The sequence below is a fragment of the Chenopodium album genome, chromosome 15, assembly GCF_948465745.1.
Source record: "Chenopodium album chromosome 15, dcCheAlbu1.1, whole genome shotgun sequence".
NCBI classification, from domain to species: Eukaryota; Viridiplantae; Streptophyta; class Magnoliopsida; order Caryophyllales; family Amaranthaceae; genus Chenopodium; species Chenopodium album.
The window spans coordinates 7,180,002-7,202,826 of NC_137848.1; the positions used below are offsets into that span (position 1 = coordinate 7,180,002).

General features: G+C 32.8%; 1 protein-coding gene across 1 annotated transcript; it reads left to right on the forward strand.

The window, feature by feature from the left end:
• Positions 1-13,626: 13,626 nt before the first annotated feature.
• On the forward strand, positions 13,627-19,218 carry LOC145581756 (potassium transporter 6-like). The gene is made up of 8 exons (XM_081638783.1): positions 13,627-13,986; positions 14,131-14,623; positions 14,783-14,836; positions 16,533-16,793; positions 16,888-16,940; positions 17,397-17,520; positions 17,610-17,864; positions 17,976-19,218. The coding sequence occupies exons 1-8, from the start codon at positions 13,942-13,944 to the stop codon at positions 19,037-19,039; spliced, it is 2,349 nt and encodes a 782-aa protein (XP_081494909.1). The 5' UTR covers positions 13,627-13,941; the 3' UTR covers positions 19,040-19,218.
• Positions 19,219-22,825: the final 3,607 nt, after the last annotated feature.

The following is a 22,825-nucleotide window of genomic DNA, read 5'->3' on the forward strand; positions in this document are numbered from 1 at the left end:
CTGGTCAGGACGGGTTCGGATCACCATTTTTCGGGTTCAATTGGGTCGGTTAATAATCGAATTTGGGTCGGTATTTCGAGTCAGGTTAGCTTTTGATAGCTCTATGTATTTTCAAAATATTAACTTTTTATAATTTTTACTTATTGATAAATAACGATATTAACGTTTGAAAACTTAAAATTGTGCATTGACAAACGTGACTAAAAAATCGTGTCAACTAAAAGAAAACGGAAGAAGTAGGTTTTATGTTTATAATACAATGAACTGTGATTATTTGTTAGTGCTATTATGTTAGAAATAAGGGTATGATAAAAATAAATTTTAAGCTAATAATTTGAATCATATGTATTCGATATTCAATTCAAAATTCCCAACATTATCTGTGTAGGAAAAGATACTATAAAATCAGAAAAATATAGAATGAAATGTGGGCAGAATTTGATTAATGTAGGTGAAAAGCTGTGACGTGTTTAGAACACTGTCTTAGAAGCAAAATTCGCCTCGACTATGGTGCAATCGGATATGGCGTTGCCCCCCAAGATTTAACACAGCGATCTCTCTTAATGTGCACTCAAAAAGAGATATTAGGAACTCACAATATGCTCAGAACTAATGTAGAGGAAAACAGGAAGAATAGAGAAAGAGAAAGGAAATTGTTTCTGTGTTTTTTTCAAAAGCCACGAAAAGCTCAGTTTTATAGAAGAAGAAAATCGTAACTGATGGAGAAAATCAAGCCATAAAATAAATCGTGGGAGTAAAATCAGGGAAAGTTACAAACGTTCGCGCACGTGCCACGAACACGAACCAAACCGGCCGAACGACGGGAGCAGCGCGCGCGTGGGGATGCCCCCTTCTAGCCCACAACAATAGGGAAAGCACTTCAAACATCAATGTACAAACACACATATTTAAACCAAGTAAAGCCTTCCTTATCCCACCAATGTGGGATAAAGAGTTTTCCTCCAAAAATCATAAAATTCCTTTGCATTATTTCCAACAATCCCCCACAAATGCGAAGGAAAAAGTTTTTTTTTTTTTTTTACAAAAACAAAACACCTGTTCTAAGAATTTCAATAGGTTTGATACTTAAGTACTGGTATCTTTCGATTGAACCAATACATAGTGAAAATTAGGCAACTCCTTGTTAAGCGAGTGAACGAATCTGGAACTTACTCAACTCAGAAGTTTGATCCTAATAACACATATCTTACCTTAAACATTGTGAGTTCCGCGATAAAAATCAACCACCAATATTGGCCATTGAACTTGGGATACTCATGAGTGCTTTAGAAAGACTGTCCATGTCTTTCATAGAAGGTGGTCGAACCTTCACACCCACGTAGGTGATTTCATCAAGTCTATCACGTAGACCACCCAGACCCTGGGATATGAAATCATTAAGAGCCTTTGCTCAACCTCTCATTATCAAAGCGGTGAATTCATCAAGTCCGTCTCATTAGGACCACCCAAATCCTGGGCTATGAATTCATTAAAAGCTAAAAGCTTAACCTTACCAAATGTACAAGTCATAGGAATGGGTAGTGTACAATTATGAGTCTTTCCATGGCTTCGTTAGTCCACATGAATCCTTGTGTGAGCAAGGTCGGGTATCCACCATGAATTCCTCAACTAACGGGCTTAAGCCCCATTCCCCTCGACGTATCAAGGACAAGTCTTCTATTTAGTCCTTTAGTCAATGGATTTGCTAGATTCCTCTCAAATCTTACATATTCCATAGTGATAACACCACTTACTATCAAAGTCCTCACAGACTCATGTCTCACATGAATGTGCCTCTTTTTGCCATTGTAAGCACTGTTTTTGGCAACACAAATAGCAGCCTGTGAATCACAATGTAAAGAAATAGGTGGAGCAGGTCGCCCCCACAATGGTATATCTACTAGTAATTTTCTTAACCACTCCGCCTCTTGCCTGGCCAAGTCCAAAGCAATGAACTCAAACTCCATAGTTGACCGGGCAATACAAGTCTGTTTTGAAGACTTCCAAGACACAGCTGCTCCACATAAAGTGAAAACATATCCACTAGTGGAACTTACCTCATCATTGTCAGACACCCAGTTTGCATCACAATATCCTTCTAACACGGCAGGAAAACCAATATAATGTAATCCCCAATCCATGGTGCCACGAAGATACCTCAATAGGCATCTAAGAGCATTCCAATGTTCAATATTAGGGTTATGGGTATACCGACTAAGTCTACTAACTGCATAAGCTATGTCAGGTCGAGTGTAGTTCATAAGAAACATTAAACTCCCAATTATTTTAGCATACTCAGTTTGTGACACACTATTGCCATAATTCTTTTTTAAGTGAATGCTAGCATCATAAGGGGTTTTAACAGGCACAACATCATAACTGTTAAATTTCTTTAACACTTTTTCCACATAATGAGATTGTGACAAAGAGAAACCATTACTAGTTTTGGTAACTTAAACACCCAAAATAACATCAGTTTCACCTAAGTCTTTCATCTCAAATTGAGAGGAAAGAAATTCTTTAGTTTCATTAATAACATCAATATGTGTTCCAAAAATCAACAAATCATGTACATATAAGCAGACAATTACACAATCAGATCCAAACATTTTTGAGTACACACACGTATCAGCACGGTTTGCTACAAACCCAAAACTGAGTATGTTTTATGAAACTTTTCATACCACTATTTTGGGGCTTGTTTTAACCCATACAAAGATTTCTTTAATTTATATACTTTTTGTTCCTGTCCGAGAACCACAAACCCTGGAGGTTGAACCATATAAATTTCCTCCTCTAAGTCGCCATTTAAAAAAGCATTTTTACATCCATTTGATGCACAATTAGATTATAGCTAGAAGCTAATGCAAGTAAAGCACGTATAGTGGCAATCTTAGTCACAGGTGAATAAGTGTAAAAGAAATCAACACCAAATTTTTGTGTGAACCCTTTAATCACTAGTCTTGCCTTATATCTTTCAACAGTACCATCAGTTCTAAGTTTTCTTGTAAAAATCCACTTACAACCAATGGCTTTACTACCTTTAGGCAAATCAACTAGTTCCCACGTATGATTAGACATGATGGACTCTATTTCACTATTAACAGCTTCCTTCCAAAAATTAGCATCAATTGAACTAATGGCCTCTTCAAACGTTTTAGGCTCATCATCAAACAAATGATAACATACAACAAGTTCATCTATTTCATCAACATCATTGAGTTCAGTTAAGAAAGCAATTAAAAAATCAGGGCCGAAGCTAGTCTCGGTTCTACGTCTCTTACTTTTCCTAAGTTGTATAACATCATCATTTTGAACAACAGGAGAATGAACAGGCATAGAAGAGGATGAAGGAGCAGAAATAGTCACATCATGAGATAAATTGTTTTTCTTCAAAGGGAAAATATGCTCAAAGAATTCCGCATCTCTAGATTCACACATAGATTTGTCATTTAAGCACATGAACCTGTAAGCTGCGCTATTTGCAGCATAACCAACAAATATAGCATCAAAGGTTTTAGGTCCTATGTTTTGCCGTTTAAAGGAAGGTAAGGCAATTTTAAATATTTAAGGTTAGGCACGTGGCCTTTCCACAGTTCATAGGGAGTTTTGTCAAGTTTTTTATGAGGTACTTTGTTCAACACATACATAGCAGAAAGAATGGCCTCCCCCCACATATTATCAGGCAAACCAGAACTAATCAACATGGCATTCATCATCTCCTTAAGAGTTCTATTTTTCCTTTCAACAATGCCATTTTGTTGGGGAGTGTAGGGAGCAAAAAGTTCATGGATAATTCCATTTTTCTCACAAAGTCCTTTTAAAAAGGTGGTTCCATTCTCTCCCCCCTTGTCTGACCTAAGTCTTTTAATCTTACGGTCCAATTGGTTTTCAACTTCTGCCTTTTAAATTAAAAACATGTTTTCCGCCTCATCTTTGGTCCTTAACAAATACACTTTGGTATATCTGGAATGGTCATCAACAAAGGTAATATAATACCGTTTGCCGCCTCTGCTTTCGGTATTCTTAAAGTCAGCTAAGTCCATATGAACCAATTCAAGCAATTTAGTTTGTCTACTAATTACAGGTTTGAAAGGTTTCTTGGAATGTTTAGCTGCAACACAAATTTCACATTTATGACCATTATAGACAAGACTAGGAATTAAAGACATGTTTTGCAAGCGTTTCATAGAACCATAATTTACATGTCATAATCTAGCATGCCAAATATCAAAGGTCTCAACAATATAAGTAGAAGTAGAAGCTTTATTAATAAAATCAGCAACAAATACAGTTTCTAAGATAAATAACCCACCAGACAAATATCCCTTACCCACAAATTCCCCATTACGAGATAAAACTAACTTATCACCTTCAAAAACAAGTTTCACACCAGCCTTTTTAAGAAGAGCACCAGAAATTAAATTTCTACAAAGGGAAGGGACATACAAGACATTTTGCAAAGATAAAGACTTTCCAGAATTTAATTTAAGGAGAATTTTTCCTTTACCGAGAACTTCAGATTTGCTAGAATTGCCCATGAACACTTGATCAGCTTTGGCAAACTCATGGAACTCGATGAAAAGGTCTTTGTCCGAACAAAAATGCTTGGTGGCTCCAGTGTCAACGACCCATTCTGCTTTGTTGCCGACAAGATTGATTTCTGAAACTACGGCAGCAATGACATCATCAGATTCTTCAGCAATATGGGCTTGGTTCTTGTTCTGGTCTGATTTTTGCCCATTGTTAGATGCATCTTTGCGGTTGTAGCATTGCCATGCCTTGTGGCCTTGCTTTCCACAGACATAGCAACCACCATTACTCTTTTCTGACTTGTTGTTTTTCTTAAAATTATTGTTCTTTTTGTTTTGAACTCCAAGAGGTTTCTAATTTTGGTTCTTCTTAGAATTGCAGCAGCTTTGTTTTGTTTGTTGAACCTGTCATGTTTTGGAACAGAAGATTCCACAATGTTAGCTTTAACAAGTTCATAAGGGGAAGAATCTTTATCCTTAAGGCGATTAGCTTCTTCAATCTTTATATGACCAACGAGCTCCTCAAGTGACATATCCTTCTTCTTGTGTTTGAGATGGTTGCGGTAGTTGGACCACGAATCAAGCAGCTTCTCGATCAGAACATTGGCTTGCAGCACCTTGCACATCTTCATACCCTCGGCCAGAATGCCAGCAACCAGGTTCTCGTACTCATGAACTTGCTCCATGATCGGCTTGTCATCAACAATCTGGAATTTCAGCCACTTTCCCGTTGCATACTTCTTCTTTCCCGCATCATCATTCCTATATTTCTTCTCAAGAGTCTCCCAAAAAGATTTGGCGGATTTGTTGTTGATGAAGAGATCAAACAGAGGGTTGGACATGTGACTCAAAAGATGACCTCGAACGAACTTGTTGTGCTTCTCATATTTAGCAATTTGTTCGTCTAAGGCAGAAGATGAAGCAGCAGCAGAACCTCCGGCTTCTGGACGAACTGTACAGTCACGAAAAAGAACATAATCGACCTCCAAGTGCTCGAAGAAAATTAACAGCTTCTGAGACCAACTTTTATAGTTAGTCCCATCAAGGGGTTCAAGTTTTGAAAGATCGTGAAGGGTTTTTGCGATCGAAAAATCCATGATCTGAAATTACAGTAAAATTTTGCTTCTAAATTGTAGGAAAAGATACTGTATAATCAGAAAAATAATGTGGGCCGAATTTGATTAATGTAGGTGAAAAGCTGTGACGTGTTTAGAACACTGTCTTAGAAGCAAAATTCGCCCCGATTATGGTGCAATCGGAGATGGCGTTGCCCCCAAAGATTTAACACAGCAATCTCTCTTAATGTGCACTCAAAAAGAGAGATTAGGAACTCACAATATGCTCAGAACTAATGTAGAGGAAAACAGGAAGAATAGAGAAAGAGAAAGGAAATTGTTTTTGTGTTTTTTTCAAAAGCCACGAAAAAGCTCAGTTTTACAGAAGAAGAAAATCGTAACTGATGGAGAAAATCAAGCCAAAATAAATCGTGTAAAATCAGGGACAGTTACAAACGTTCAAAAACCCGAGTCAAACGTTGTTGCGGGCTTCATACCACACCGCGCACGTGCTACAAACCAAACCGGCCGGAACGCGGCAACGGCGGCGCACCCGTGGGAATGTCCCCTTCTAGCCCACAACAATAGGGAAAGCACTTCAAACATCAATGTACAAATACACATATTTAAACCAAGTAAAGCCTTCCTTATCCCAACAATGTGTGACAAAGAGTTTTCCTCCAAAAACCATAAACTTCCTTTGCATTATTTCCAACAATCTGAACCTTATGAGATCAATTACGGCCTTATGACTATTATATTTATAATACGTTATATAAGAATTATTGAAGTACTGCGCATTGAATAATCAATCCAAAAACAGTACGGAGTACCAATTTGGATATTCAACCAATGCACAACCCCTAGTCTAAAGTACAAACCCTAAGAAACGAGTCAAATATCAATGAGATGGGGATTGCTCCACTAATCACGTTTCTTAATTATATCTAGACATCAAAGTTACTGTTAAAACTACCAACTACTATTAGCAAATTATACTGTAGTAAGGAAAAATATCGTGACAAATTTCTCTTCTTAGATTTGTGTTTGATAATAAAATTAAATGGTCCTACCAAAGAAAAATACAAAAGGTTGCCCAGCTAACCGTTCATATCTTACATCACTTATCAAACAAATTAAAAACCTTTTTTTCCAGACATTTCTTCCAATTATTAATTATTGAAAGTGATGTTTTGGGGGTGCTTAGCTTCTTAATCACTTATTTATTTTCTTAGTTTCTTAGTTACTCCGTATTTTCTAATTAAATTCTGACTATTGAGATTAATGAATAGCTAATTAACTTGAGCACGATATCTTAATCCAATTTGATTTCTCACTATTTATATAAATGAACTGTTGATTAAGAGGGGAGCCAGAGGAAACGAAAAATAAAAATATGTACTACGGGAGTATAATTATAATTCATGTATTTTCACGGGTTTATTATGTTGTCTATATACAATATATAAATTAAAATTGGGGATATAAATGAAGTATATACTTATAAATATAAATCATGTATATTTAACCCAAAGTATTGGGTGCGGCTTTTGTCAGTCGAGAAGTATCATCGTCACGATGATGAACAAGTTTCCACGCGATCAGAAGTTGGTGGTGGTTACGGCGAAGGAGAGGATCGAGGTCATCTATGACAGAAGAGAGAGAAAGTTTAATTGCTTGAGATTCTCGGGTTTTTCGAAAAATGCCCAAAAAATCGAATTGGGACTTTCTTATGTGATGTATAAGTATTGAAATTGATTGGCCCATAAGATTGTATGTTGAATTGTGAGCATTTTGATAACATATGCATGTATTTGGGTTGAGAAATGAGCAAGTTATGTTATACCATGATCTTGAATATGAGATGTTCAATGGAGGTTCTGTCATTGTTATACATATCATCAAACAAATTATACATATTCTCAAACAAGTTATGCATATCCTCTATTGGCTTGATGATATCCTCTATTGGCTATATGGTATCGTTTATGATTGTGTCTATGATATCCTTTATTGGCGGGATGATATCTTCTATTGGCTATATGGTATCATAGCTAGATGATATTATATATATCATCTATGATACCATATAGCCAATAGAAGATATCATCCCGCCAATAAAGGATATCATCTAGTTAGTAGAAATATCATCCAGCCAATAAAGGATATCATATAGCCAATAAAGAATATCATCTAATTAGTAGAGGATATCTCCAACCAGTAGAAATATCATCCAGCCAATAAAGGATATCATATAGATAATAAAGAATATCATCCAGTTAGTAGAGGATATCATCCGGCCAATAGAAATATCATCCAGTCAATAAAGGATATCATATAGCTAATAGAGGATGTCATCCAGCCAATAGAGGATACACAAAGTCTTATATGTAGCTGGCCACACCATGTGGCAAGGGTTATTTCGTAGTGTAATAGGGGTTACTTGGACAGTGTTAAAGGGGTTATTTTGTCAGGGTTACTCATTTAGTGTTATAGGGTTTACACAGTCTGTGTTATAGGGGTTACTCAGTCAGTGTTACAGAGGTTACTTGGTCAGTGTTATAGGAGTTACTTTATTCTTTTGTAAGTGATCACACGGTATGGCTAGCCACAAACAAGACGAGTTGTAGAGGATATCATCCCGCCTATTGAGGATATCAAAAATCCGGATTTTGTCAGTCCAAACTGACGAAACAATCCGAATTGACACAATACCTTCTCTATATTTATTGGGTTTATTAATGGAGTAAAAGTTTTGATTGATGAGGTTCTTTTAGAAATTGAGTGGTGAGGTATTAATTAGTATTATTGTAAACATGATGAATTATTTTTGAAAGAAATTATAGATGTAATTCATGTAAAATTTTAAAATAATTAACTCAAGAAAATAGATCATGATTAATATTGTTTCAAAAAAAAAAAAAAAATAAAAAAAAAAAGAAGATCATGATTAATATAACTAAGGATAAATATCGATGAAAAAACAATTTAGATAAATTCTTCTTTTTCGTTATCAATTACTTGTATACTCCGTACAATATATAAATCAAAATAACGAAATGGAGGATTATAAATTGAATTCCCAACTCCTTATATTAGTATTCAATATATTAGTCTACAAACTTCAATTACTCCGATCTGTACAATATATAAATTAAAATAGAGTACCGTAGTATTTAGCTAGCTCCTCATTTTCTCATTGAAGCATGTTTTCTTATAATGAATGACGTACAATTTTTATTTTTAATACGAAGTAATTTTCAATTAATTTAATCTAATGATGTTTTTATATATTTTTCTTGAAGCATAAGTAGTTCTATTTAATGCGTAAAAAAGACAGGTTATACAATCAAATACGGAGTACAAGAAAACACGAACATCATATTAATTGCTCCTTGACAAGTAATTTGACCGCAAAAATTCTTGGAGTAAAAACGAAAAATGGACGACTCTATAACTTACAAAACTAGCACTCGTTCAATTACATGGACTCGACGACTCTTGTAGAACTACAACACTTTAATTATCGTTCGCTCTAACAGTCTTACATGCATTTTTCTTACCACACATCTATACTATTAATTTAAAACAGGAAGTATAAATTTTTTTTTTTATTTTTTTTTTTGGGTTTTGTTTCGATAAAATGTTAAAAAAAACTAATTACAAAAAAAACTCTCATCTTTATCCTAATGACTACACAAAAAATTTAATATTATTTTACCTTTCCTCTCTTTCACTGATTTTACCATTCCTCTCTTTCACCCAAAGTCTATAATTTACATCAACTAATTAAAAAATAATTATTTTCAATTTGTATTCAAAAACTAATGGTGGTATTGAATTTACAGGAGCATTCAAAGGTATTTTTTCGATCTACACTTTATTTACACTTCGGTTTTTTTTTTTCAAATTTCTTTTTAATTTTTCGTTGTTTTTGAATTCTATTTTTTAAACAAATTTTGCTTTACAATTTGTGTAGGTTTTCATAAAAATCTGTATAATATTTTTTTTCTATTTCAATGTTAAATGGTCAATTTTTTATTTTTTTTTTAATTATTTTCAATAATTTTAAATTTTATCAAATATCACTTTTTTTAGATCCGATTTTTATTAAGTTTATATAGGATTTTAATTTTATTTTCAAATGCTTTTTTATCTTTGGATTATTGATGTTTAATTGTTTATTTAAAACAATTGTGTTTACTTTTGTATCTTTGGATCATTGATGTTTAATTGTTTATTTAAAACAATTGTGTTTACTTGCCTAAAAAAGAAAAAAAATTATGTTTACCGTTAAAAAAAAATGTGTTTCAAAATATCATCTGGAATTTTAAAAAGTTTTCGTAATTAATTTACTTTTACTGTGTCAAAAAAAAAAAAATTCTTTTACAATGTTTAAAGTTTGAGTTTGTTTTTTAACGATCTCAATTATGAATTTAATTTTTGTTACTTCGTTTTTGTTTTCTGATTTTTTTTTTAAGAACTATTTTTGTAAATTTGAATTAGATTTGCGCAACCAATTTTTTTTTATTTGATCTATTTTTTTTAATAGAACATTTATAAATTGTAACTATTATAGATGACAAATTGTTTAAATTTGACAGACTTTTATGTGTATTGTATATTAAAAATGCTAACCTAACACTATTGTTATAATATTGCCAATTACTATAAGATTCGATAGTAATGTTTATATATTAAAATATATATATATTAACCCATTATGTATAATGTTGAGATCCCATATTATTTTTATTGATGTTTATTTTTTAAAAATAAAAAATCACAATACAAATAAATAGCCGTGCATCGCGCGGGTTTAAGACTAGTTCTTCAATTAAATCATAACCACCAACCATTTTATCTTTCTAGTTTATTTATGTATATACTCCATTTTTGTATTCTTTTGGTTAGTGTGAATTATCAGACTAAGATTGGAACCTAAACATATAGATTTAGAAGGTAATAAACGTATGCCCTACATTTTGAACTAAATGTATGTTTTTTTTAATCTGTTTTTCACTTTTCTAAACTTATCAAAAATAACTATCTAATTGCTGCTTGTTGGTGATTGTTTTTTGTTTTCAGTTTTTAAGTTACACAAAACCAAAGACATGAAACTTGAAAAAGTTGATTCCACTTTTTATTGTCAGTTTTCAAAATTATTAGTATAATTTTAATAAGTTTGACCAATTTTTGATTTATATATATATATTATACTCCCTCAGTCCCCTTTTGATAGTCCCTTATGGGAATTTTTCACAGGAATTAATAAACACAAATAAGAATAGTAAAAGTACAGTGAAAAGGTAAATTGACATTGGGTATGCAAAAAAATAGAGAGAAAAAGTAATAAAAGTACATAAAAAAAAAAAAAAATTTACATGGAAAAATTAAATTTGGACAATTATTGTTGCAAATTGGAGGGAATTTCGGTAAAAAAATTAATATTAATGGTTGTTGGAAAAAGCAAATGGAATGAACATTTTAGGACTAAAATTTGCCCATAAGGGACTATCATTTGGGGACGGAGGGTGTATAAATCATTTGGTTTTGAAAACCCAAAAATAGAAACCTACATTGATGCCAAACAGGCCCATAGTTTCCTTTTTTTTTTCTTTTTTTTTTTTTTGTTTTATAAAAAAAAATACAAAAAACAAAACATAAAAACATCCGAACAAGTTCTCAAATAGCGGTTTTATTCTCAACCAAGAAAAAAATTGATGATATGAACTGTATGTTGGAAATTTTGATAGAGTAACATAATTTTGAATTTTTAAATTCTTTTAGCAAATTCCACTGAAAATCGCTCATAGTCATGTCATTGGTAATCAAAACTCATCTTTTTTCTTTTGAGATAAGCTCTCATTTAATATGCATTGTAATTTAATTTTATGCTAACTAACACTCCAACAATTTCACTTTTAATTATATATGCAAAGTCCACGCACTAAAATGGAAATATAATTAAGAGCGAAGAACCAAGGGAATAACATTTATTATTTTTCGTATTATTTGTCCCAAAGTCTAACAAGAAATCACCCTTGTAATAACGATCCTACCAAATATGGCAGCAATAATTAACCTAATTTTTTACTGATCCTTGTAACCATGGTTGTTACATGTTAGGAGCAATGAAAAAAAATTCCCCTACTATACTCATTTGAAGCCTTAATTTCTTTTGGTGTATAAAAAACGAGATTTGATACCATGTCATAAAATTGTCATAGGTACTATCCGTTATGTGTACGACCCCATTTCTCGAGAATGGAATCTCGTAAATGTTTAGCTATTTTAACACAAAAATCCCACAAGTGAACAGTTGCACATAAGGCATAAGAATCACATACTATACTAGAGAGCAAGAAAAAAGTTCATAAAAACAAAGAGATCTCAACATCAATATATTGTTCGGTTTGAAGGGTGAATGAAATGAATAAAATAGAGATATAAATTTAGATGCAATTCCTCCGCATCCGCTGATAAATTATTAATACACTTCTACACCTCTTTTGCCACCAATTCACTCTCTGTAACCAGGTGGTATAATTCTCTCCTTGATCCTTTTTCTATTCTTACCGGCAAAACTTGTATACAACGAGTGTATATTCCGTAATTGAATTTATTCTTCTAAATTCGCATCACTCGTCCTACAATATACTATAGTCACATCTTTACCAAGGTAATTACTGAAAACTTTTTTTAAAAAAAATTATTATCATTGTAACAATTTTGAGTTTCTTGTATCTTTTTTTTTTTTTTTTTTTTTTTTTTTGTTGTTTATTTGAATTGGAAAGCGGTAATAAGGAGAAGAACCTAACGAACTAAATCCGATAATGCTTTGAAAGTGAAGGGGAAGGGTAAGGACTCCTCATCCTCAAAGTGTTTTCAGTGGGATAGAACACTCGGTCCCTAAACTTCAAGATTGAAATTTGCATTTTTTTTTTTAATAGACCTAAAAAAAAAAATCACATATACAGATTCAAATTTATTTCATACTCCATATTTTCTTTGTTATTTTAGTTGGCATGTAGTTTATTCAAATTTATCTATGCACAAATTTATTATTATCTTTATTTATAAATTTGCAAAAGTTATAAAAAGCTAAAATCTTGAATTACTCCGTAATACATACAAGTAGAAACGAAGTTAAGAGCAACTTCAATGGTAAGCTAATTGTTAAATTAGCTTGTCATGCCACATATGATTTCAAGCTAACTTTCTTTATAGCTATTTTGTGCCTCAATGGTTAGCTACTAGCTTGCTAATTAGATAAGCTTGATTTTCTCAATTAGCCATAGAAATTTAATTATTTTTATATTTTAATCTCCAATAATTTTGGAAACTTTTTTGTCAAGCAAATTAGCTTATCTAAGCTAATTTGCTTGGCCAAGCTAATTGTATTTTTTAGCTCTAATGGTCAAGCTAGTAGCTAGAGACTTTTGAAAATTGCAAGCAAGTCCCTAGCTACAACCATTGGAGTTGCTCTAATAGGCTCCACATTATTATACTTTTATTAAATCCAAAAATAAAAAAAGAATTCGGTCAAAATATAGTACTCCATAGGTGAATAATGTCAAATTCAATTTGTCAACTACGGAGTAAAAATTAACAACGGAAGTACTTGTACAAATTAATGTTTTATTGAACATTAATGTAGTACAATTATTCTTCATCGAAACAAATTTAACAAAATTATACTACCTTCGGATCGTATTATATGCAATTTTAAAAAATTTTATATCTCACATATAATATCCTAAAGTTACGATCCGGAGGTGGTATTTTTTTCAAAATACAATAATCGCAATTAAATAGTCAAAGAATACTACTCTAAATATTGTACTTTTTACTTTAAAAAAAAATCAGTAAAACAACTACTTAATTAGTGTTGAAATTCAATTATTACGATTTTTTTTTTTTAAATAAAAAAGGAAGGGGGGGTCACCAAATCATGATATAAATAAATTTTTAAAAATCCCATTTCTCTTTAATTCTTGTCTTTGTCTTTCTCAATTCTCACTCCTCATTCCTCACGCAAAATATTCTTAAAATCTGCCCCCCATTTTTATATACTCTCTTGATTCCAACTTCCCCTCTTCTCTTTCTCTCTCTTAATCAACCACTCTCTGTCTCTCTTAAAAGTGTCTTAAAGTTTCTGCCTTTGTTTGTTCAACTGCTTAAGGAACTTACAGTCTCATACACCATTCCCATTAAACTAAAATATACTCTGTTTTTATTTTTATTTTTTCTAATTAACTTTGATTGGGAACTGTATTTGCAAAAGTGGGGTACTTGATTGAATCCCTTGAATTATCCACAAAAATGATATTGTGCTTTTATTGAAGGAGTTTATGATGGATCCAGAAAGTGGGCTTTCTCAAAATCAAGAAGTAAAGGTGAGTTCTTTTGCATGTTTTAAATAAAATAAAATAAAATTATCCAAAACCTATTAGACTCCGACTAATCTCAAATCGGGCCGTGCCCACCAGGCACAGCCTCGATTGGTTCCGTAAAGCTAATGGGTGTCTGTAATGATGCAGAAGAAGGAATCATGGAGACAAGTTCTGATCTTGGCCTATCAAAGTTTAGGAGTTGTGTATGGAGATTTGAGCACATCCCCACTTTATGTTTACAAGAGTGCATTTGCAGAAGATATTCAACATTCTGAAACAAATGAAGAGATTTTTGGGGTTTTGAGCTTTGTTTTTTGGACATTAACAATTGTTCCATTACTCAAATATGTGTTCATTGTTCTTAGAGCTGACGATAATGGCGAAGGAGGGACATTTGCTTTGTATACTCTACTTTGTCGACATGCTCGAGTTAATTCACTCCCTAATTGCCAATTAGCAGATGAAGATTTGTCTGAGTATAAAAAAGATGGGGTTGTTATTCCTTCTGAATCAACTATTGGGTCAAGGCTTAAATCAATTTTGGAAAAGTATAGAGTTTTGCAGAAATTGTTGCTTGTTTTAGCTTTGATTGGAACTTGTATGGTGATTGGAGATGGTGTCTTAACCCCAGCAATTTCTGGTAATTTTTCATTTAATATGGGTTCAATGAATTAGGGCAATGATGTAGTCGAGATTTGATTTCAAGTCTTGGGTACCACCCGCAGTCGGGTTTGTTAGTGGGGGTGGGTTTTTGATTTTTATTGATTGATTTTTTTGGGTGTGTGATTGGAATTTGCAGTTTTTTCAGCAGTTTCTGGGTTGGAGCTTTCAATGTCACACGAGCATCACAAATGTAAGAATCCTTGTTTTTTTTTAAATCTTGTTTTACTGTTGTGCATGAATTAGGAACTAGTTAGTAATACTATAATTAGGTAGAGATTTAGATTAAACAGTTTTGATTATGACCTATGGTTTAAATATAGTATAAGATTTAAATTAATAAAATCATTTTGTTTGATGCCTTAGAATAATGGACTGTCATATCATTTCTAAATATAAAGTTAGGTTTTATTAACTGTGATTCCTTAGTTTTGTTCTTCTTCTAGTATAGTCTAATTTGAAACTGTGTTATCTTTTCTAAACATGACAAAATTTCCTAATTTCATTACTTTCTTTTAGTGTTAAGCTTTTGTATAGCTAGTGGATTAGGTTCCATATATTTTTTATGTGATTGTGATTTTGCATCAATTTGTCTGTAATTTTAATTATTCGAAAGGATATATTGAAAGAATATTAACATATCTACTATAGTTTTTTATTTGGTAGTGTCAACTTTTCACCCATAACATATAACCAAGTGGTTGAGACAAATATTGTTCTATGAAGCAAGTCATGTCATTATTCATTATAATTTAGAAGCTATCCTTTGTTTCTTGTTATTTGGCTGCATCTCTAACTGTGATTTTTTTATCGAGACCCCGTAATTTTTACATTATATACTGAATTGATCAGCCATTACATTCGCTACGAAACTTGATGAGCTAATTTGGGATATATTTTAATTTTGGTTTATCAATTGGGTTGTCTAAGAACATGTCATTGACCAGTATGACCACCGACCACTGACCCTCGAATAAAGCAGCAGCCACTTTGTATATAAGTTAGAAGGGAGAATGTTTCCAGGATGGTGCTTGAAAAGTTTATTTACCAAATTGGATGCACGGGCTTGTTTTTATTCTAATCTTTAAAATGAGATGGTTGGAAAAGGATGCATCTTTTAATCTTTTATGAAGCGGCTAATCTTTGACTGTCTGGGATATGTGTCTACCAAAGTAACTTTTGGAAGTAGGTAATGCTGTATCTTTCTACCAAAATTTTAACCTTTTAACACAAGGCACAAAAATTATCAATGAGGTGACCATATATTTTATCATTGATGCCTTCCAATAGCATGTTCGGATTTTGGACGATGTTTCATGATGCGATCAAGAAGGCTTGTGCTTTAGCATCCGCCTATTGTTGAATTATTGTTATTAGACTTTTTTGAACTAATATAATAATAATTTAGATACAGTTAGGACTTTCATCACTCTGCAGTCTGTAAAATCCTAATTCAATTTTATGCTTATACTTAGCTGTAGTGACTTAACATGTTATTATTTATTCTGTCTGGGAATCATTTCGATCTTGATACCATTATATGCTGAAGCTCTTGCTCAGGCTAAAACTATCACCTTCCAGGAAACATTAGGAAGCGTGGTTTCATTTGTATCTTTCCACTTTTAAAGGCAAAGGATAATAATGTTTTATAAAATCTTATGAAAGAGTAGCTTAGTGCATTTATGCTGTCCCCCACTTTGGGACAACAAAAATTGATGTTAAATCGCATTTCAGTAATATCTTATCAACTTTCTCATATACTTTGAATAGACGAAATTCACATGGGTTTTTGAGGGCTGATATGTTTGGTTTTTACCTCTCACTATTGTTTTTTATCTGCTTTTATTTAATCTTCGCCCCTAACAGCTTTGTATCCCTTTGTAAGACAGATGTTGAAGTCCCAGTTGCATGCATTATACTTATTGGCTTGTTCGCCCTCCAGCATTTTGGGACCCACCGAGTAGGATTCTTGTTTGCGCCTATAGTTGTGACATGGCTTTTCTGCATCAGTGCCATCGGTTTATATAATATTATACACTGGAACCCACATGTTTATCAAGCACTCTCCCCCTATTATATGTACAAATTTCTGAAGAAAACACAAACCGGTGGTTGGATGTCTTTGGGTGGAATTTTGTTGTGTATAACAGGTAAAAAAATCTTAGTATTTCAATAAAATCGTTTGTGATAGCCCTTTATCTCTTTTGCAGTGTTAAGCTCACACTGTGAATTTTACAAATACAGGTTCAGAGGCTATGTTTGCTGATCTCGGACACTTTTCACAATCATCAATCAAGGTACATTATACTTTAAATACACTCTTTAAATACACATCTTAGTATAATTTTTAACAAATGGAGTGATGTGCCATTTTCGTCAGTCATTCTGGATTCAGTTGCTAGATATTCCAATTGCTATACAATGCTTTCTTTAGTATGACATGTTCTACTATTTCCTACTTTTCCAAGTAGTGAGTTTGATTTTCATCTTACTTTGACAATTTTTCGTAAGCTTACTCTTTCGGAAGTCCAAATGCATGGTATCCAAATCATCTATGTGGAATTTGATGTTGTAATTTGGTATTAAATTCTCAAAACCACAGTGATCACTCCACCAAGGCTGTATTACAAACTATATAGACACTTCTTTTGACTGCTTTTAAAGACTAATTAAAAGCACTATCCATTTCATTCACTGTCTTTAAGCCTAATGTTAGAGACTGCAATTGGTCTAAAAGTGATTTTTCTGTCCAGATTGCCTTTACCTTTTTGGTGTATCCGTCGTTGATTCTTGCTTATATGGGACAAGCTGCCTATCTATCAAAACACCATGTGATGGCCACGAGTTACCAAATTGGATTCTACGTTTCTGTGCCAGGTAGCCATTTTACATGATTTATTAGAGTATTTCTTGAGATCTTATCTGTTCGTATGGTTAAAATTTGTAGTTGAAATCGTATGTGGCAGAAAAACTAAGATGGCCAGTGCTTGGAATAGCCATTCTAGCTGCTGTAGTTGGCAGCCAAGCCATAATTACTGGCACCTTCTCCATTATTAAGCAATGTCAGGCCCTTGGATGCTTCCCGCGAGTTAAAATTGTGCACACATCTTCCAAGATTCATGGGCAAATATACATCCCGGAGATTAATTGGACATTAATGATATTATGCTTGGCCGTCACTATTGGTTTTAGAGACACAAAGCGTATGGGTAATGCATCAGGTATGTTTTCAGGTTTTCACATCTCAAAATCAAGCGAATTGAATGTTTTTTCCCCTCCCCTTGTGTTTTGGGATTGGAGGCTAAATGTGATTTTGTTTCATGTCTAAACAGGTTTGGCTGTCATTACAGTAATGCTTGTGACAACGTGCCTAATGTCACTCGTCATTGTCATTTGTTGGCGCAAAAGTGTCTTCGTAGCGCTTGCTTTTGTATTCTTTTTTGGCGCCTTTGAAGCATTATACTTCTCTGCATCCCTGATCAAGTTTCTTGAAGGAGCTTGGGTTCCTGTTGCCCTTTCGTTAATTTTCATGGCTATAATGTACATTTGGCACTATGGCACTCTCAAGAAGTACGAGTTTGATGTCCAAAACAAGGTGTCCATCAATTGGCTGCTTAGCTTGGGGCCAAGCTTGGGTATTGTACGAGTCCGTGGTATGGGTTTGATCCACACTGAGCTTGTATCTGGTATCCCAGCAATATTCTCTCACTTCGTTACCAATCTTCCTGCTTTCCATCAAGTCCTAGTCTTCCTATGTGTTAAATCAGTGCCTGTTCCACATGTAAAGCCTGAAGAACGATTCCTTGTCGGTCACATTGGGCCAAAAGAATATCGGCTGTATAGATGTATTGTGAGATATGGGTACCGCGATTTTCACAAGGATGACTTTGAGTTTGAGAATGATCTTGTGTGTAGCGTAGCAGAGTTCATAAGGGGCGAAGGTAATAAGATGAATGGGTTGAAGGATGAGTCAGACAAGGATAGCGATGAGAAGATGACCGTTGTTGGAAGTCCCTCAACTCATGTGGATGGGATAAGGATGCGTGAAGACATGGATGAAGACAATGAAGACTTATCAGGAACTTCCGAGCTGAAAGAGATACGATCTCCATTGACCACCCCAAAGAAAAGGGTCAGATTTTTGTTACCCGAAACACCAAAGATGGAAGATAAGTCGAGGGAAGAACTTCAAGATCTAATGGAAGCCAGAGAGGCGGGAATAGCATACATATTGGGGCATGCTCATGTAAGAGCAAAGGCAGGTTCGAGTTGGGTTAAGAAGCTTGTGATTAATGTAGGTTATGATTTCTTGAGAAGAAATTGTCGCGCACCTTCTTATCCGCTCAGCGTTCCTCATGCATCAACGTTAGAGGTAGGAATGATCTGCCATATTTAGTTAAAATGTTATCCGATGCAATGAGATTTTGCGTATACTTTGTAAATGATGTAATTTTGCTTTGTATATGGAATTGTCACCTTGTTTTGCATAAATTGAAAGGCGACGATAGGAACACTAGCAGATAAGCTGTCCATGAAAACTTCATACCTGCATAAGGCATTTGTTATTTTTTGCGGCAGCAATGTGCAACAACTGAAGAACATAATTTTAGCTCCTTGACAAAATGGTTCCCTTCTTCCTTGGCTTCGACGGGCCAATCCCTCCACCTTTGTGTTTTCACGTCTACCCCCATCGCTTTTGACATCATGATCGCGCTATAAGTCGTTAAGCAAAGTTTCATGCAAATGGAATTCTAATGAAAAACTACAATGAAGGATATGTTAAATTTGACTCTACATCTTATTAGAGAAGTATAGCTTAACTAAAATTTGGATCGAGGGAGTACTCTTATGATTTGTTCTCTTCACCTTAAACAAGGAGATCTGGTTTGATTTTATTAAGATCTGATCTGGTCTAATTTGAAAATTTTAGATCTGGTCTGATCTTATCTGATTCAATAATTTGACTAAACTTTAACTACATTTTAATACTCATCTATAAAGAAAAATATTATCAAAATAGATTTTTTGTTATATATATATATATATATATATATATACATATATATATATATATATACATATATATATATATATACATATATATATATGTATACATATATATATGTATATACATATATATGTATATACATATATACATATGTATATACATATATATATATATATGATACAATTAGGGTTTCCTTGTAAAATAATAAACCTAGTATATCTAACGTATTCTAGAATTATCATAAGGGTATAATGGACATCCATTAAATACATATATTATATAACACTCCCCCTTGGATGACCATTATTGAATAGCGTGTCTCGTTAAAACTTTACTAGGAAAAACCCAATGGGATAAAAACCTAGTGAAGGAAAAAGAGTACAACACTTTCGTAATACGCCTTGACATGCTGCCTCGTTAAAAACCTTAACGGAAAAACCCAATGTGGGACAAAACCATGGTTAAGGGAAAAAAAGTGCAGCGCGTATTTCCTCCCCTTGATGAATGCATAACTTGAGATCTTTCAATGTAATGATCCAAATCCTTAGTAATTTTACACTTGTAGCTGAATAACATTCCTTGATAGTTGATCCTCCCTGATATAATCAAACTTTAATCTTCCAATTTTCATTGTGAGCCATCTTTATTTTTCCGCACTTAAAGAATAATACCTATGTTGCGTTTACCACTACCTTATATGACATTTTTATTTCAAGTTGCCTTACCATCAAAATTATGCCTACTTCTGGAGGTCGTAAAAATAGTTATTGACAATCAAATATTGATAATAATTTATGGCAACTCGTGATATCTTGATATCATTATCTAAGCTTATATGAATTAGTAATAATATAAGTAATTACTATGTACTACTATTATATATCATTACTATTCTTGTTTAGACATTTTGCATTTTATACGAGAGTTCTCCAAAGTGTACAAAATCGATTAACTCTCACATGGTTAAACTTCAGGTTGATATCTCAATAATAACTTAGTCACCAATACTCTTCATGAGTTTGGTAACAATATCACCAACATTGTCATTTTTCAGAATATAGAATTTGAAGGGCTAGATATTTGAGTACGTTGTATGTAAGTTCTTCGGGAACTTTTCATGCATGACACATAACATGCAATTGGATCATCATCATATAAACTTTCATCACAATTATAAGCCCGTCGGAGTATAAGTTCTTCTTGTAAGTCTTCATCATAATTATAAACTCGTCATACCACAAACATTCACATATAACACAATTGTTGTTATATAGAACTAGTACTAATGCATGCAATATGAGATGTAGAATTCATGATAAAATATTAAACAAAATATATATGTAAAGGGTAATGCATCAAACTACATCCTATACATACAATGAGTAATGCATAAATCTAAAACTCAAACATGTACATTAATTAAAGACTCAATAATGCAAACACTGCAGTGTGGATTTCAGAAATCCATTTTTAATTGGACTACTAGTCAATGATAAACTTTTGATCATTAGCATTCATATTTCGTTGGACTTCTTGTCTATGATAAGCCTTTTGATTTAGTTTCATGTCGACATCAAAATGGACATATATTTCTGATCCCTTATTCACAAGTTCATTCCTTCTGCATATGCATATTATATATCGGTTCCATCATATACCGATATCATATAATTTCTCAAGATACAATTTTAATTTGTATGCTATTTTGACAATGATATCTGAATACATTTCTCATTGGTACTATTATAACTTTTCTTACATAATAGGCCATCTATTATAATAATTCAGATATCTATACTACCTATCAAGGGTATTTCTCACATCATTGTATTAATATATTATAATTGTACTTTAAAAGTATCAACTGCATTATCTTGCCATATATCACATATTTATATTGAAACCGCTCATACAATCTACACTTCAGGTGTAGTAATTTAAAGAAGACTTGGCAAGATCTATCTTAATGTATGCACGTAATATCATTATCACTATAATAAGTTGGCATCATGTAACTTTACAAAGTATAATTAGAGGGATCAACTGATTATAATTTTATAATTTTGCCAACTTACTTCAATTCTGCCCCCTAAGTTGGTAAAATATCTCAAATATTGGGGCAATTTTTCACCAACTTAAAATATAATTTCGTGTGCAACAAATTTCATCTCGTAGGATAATCATAAATATATATTCAACAAATTTCTATCTCTTCTGGAGATTAATGAAATTTTGTTCTCTTCTAGAGATCAATATTAATAGGGGGATTATGAATTGTGCAGTTGTCTATTTTCTTATTCTCTTTCTTATGTGCTGACATACAATAACTCCAATCAAGAGAATTGTTATACAAACATATACTTTCTTGTAATTCCACTAGGTGGTGATCTTTGGGATCACTAGAAACATTGATAGTATGAAACTAGTTACTAAAAAAATTCATATATAACTTGTACGTTGTGAGCTTTTGGTCACCTAATATTTGTCAACATATAAATTATTCTAGTGAAGTTCAGGTCACCAATTATATTATCTCTTAATGAACTCTTCTTTTAACACAAACTATTAAAAAATCACAATTCAAATATAGTCCAATTTCAATGTTACGTATTGTCATTCAATTTATTTCATATATTTAACATGAGAGAGCATTAGCACATTATTTCTTTCATATCAAATGAAACGTCAGGTTTCCACAATGGGAATTTATTAAACCCCGGATGACCTATTTTTTTTTTTTTTTAATTATCACATTCAATCATTTTTCCTTTAATATTTAAATTATGGTCAATTTTATAATATTGGTGATCACCTTATTAGAGATACTTTAATTTATGCATGGCCATGAGTATGATGTGATATAAGTACACCAATGTGTTTCTTTCTACAATTGGCAAGACAATTAACTAATAATCTATTGACTGTAATCTTAATACATGCTAATCTTGTTGGACAATATTTTATACTCTTCTGGAGTACTTTATATAATTATAACATATTTTAATGTGCTAGAAATGATATCTTCAAAAGATCCATCAAAATGTGCCACTTTCTCAAACTTGTCATTGTTAATTATTGCTCCTTTTCTCTTCCAAGAATTCTTATCGTTGTAACCCTTTGGATTACCACACTTCAGGTGTGCTAGTTTTAATAGTAACTGATCTTGTCCTTCTA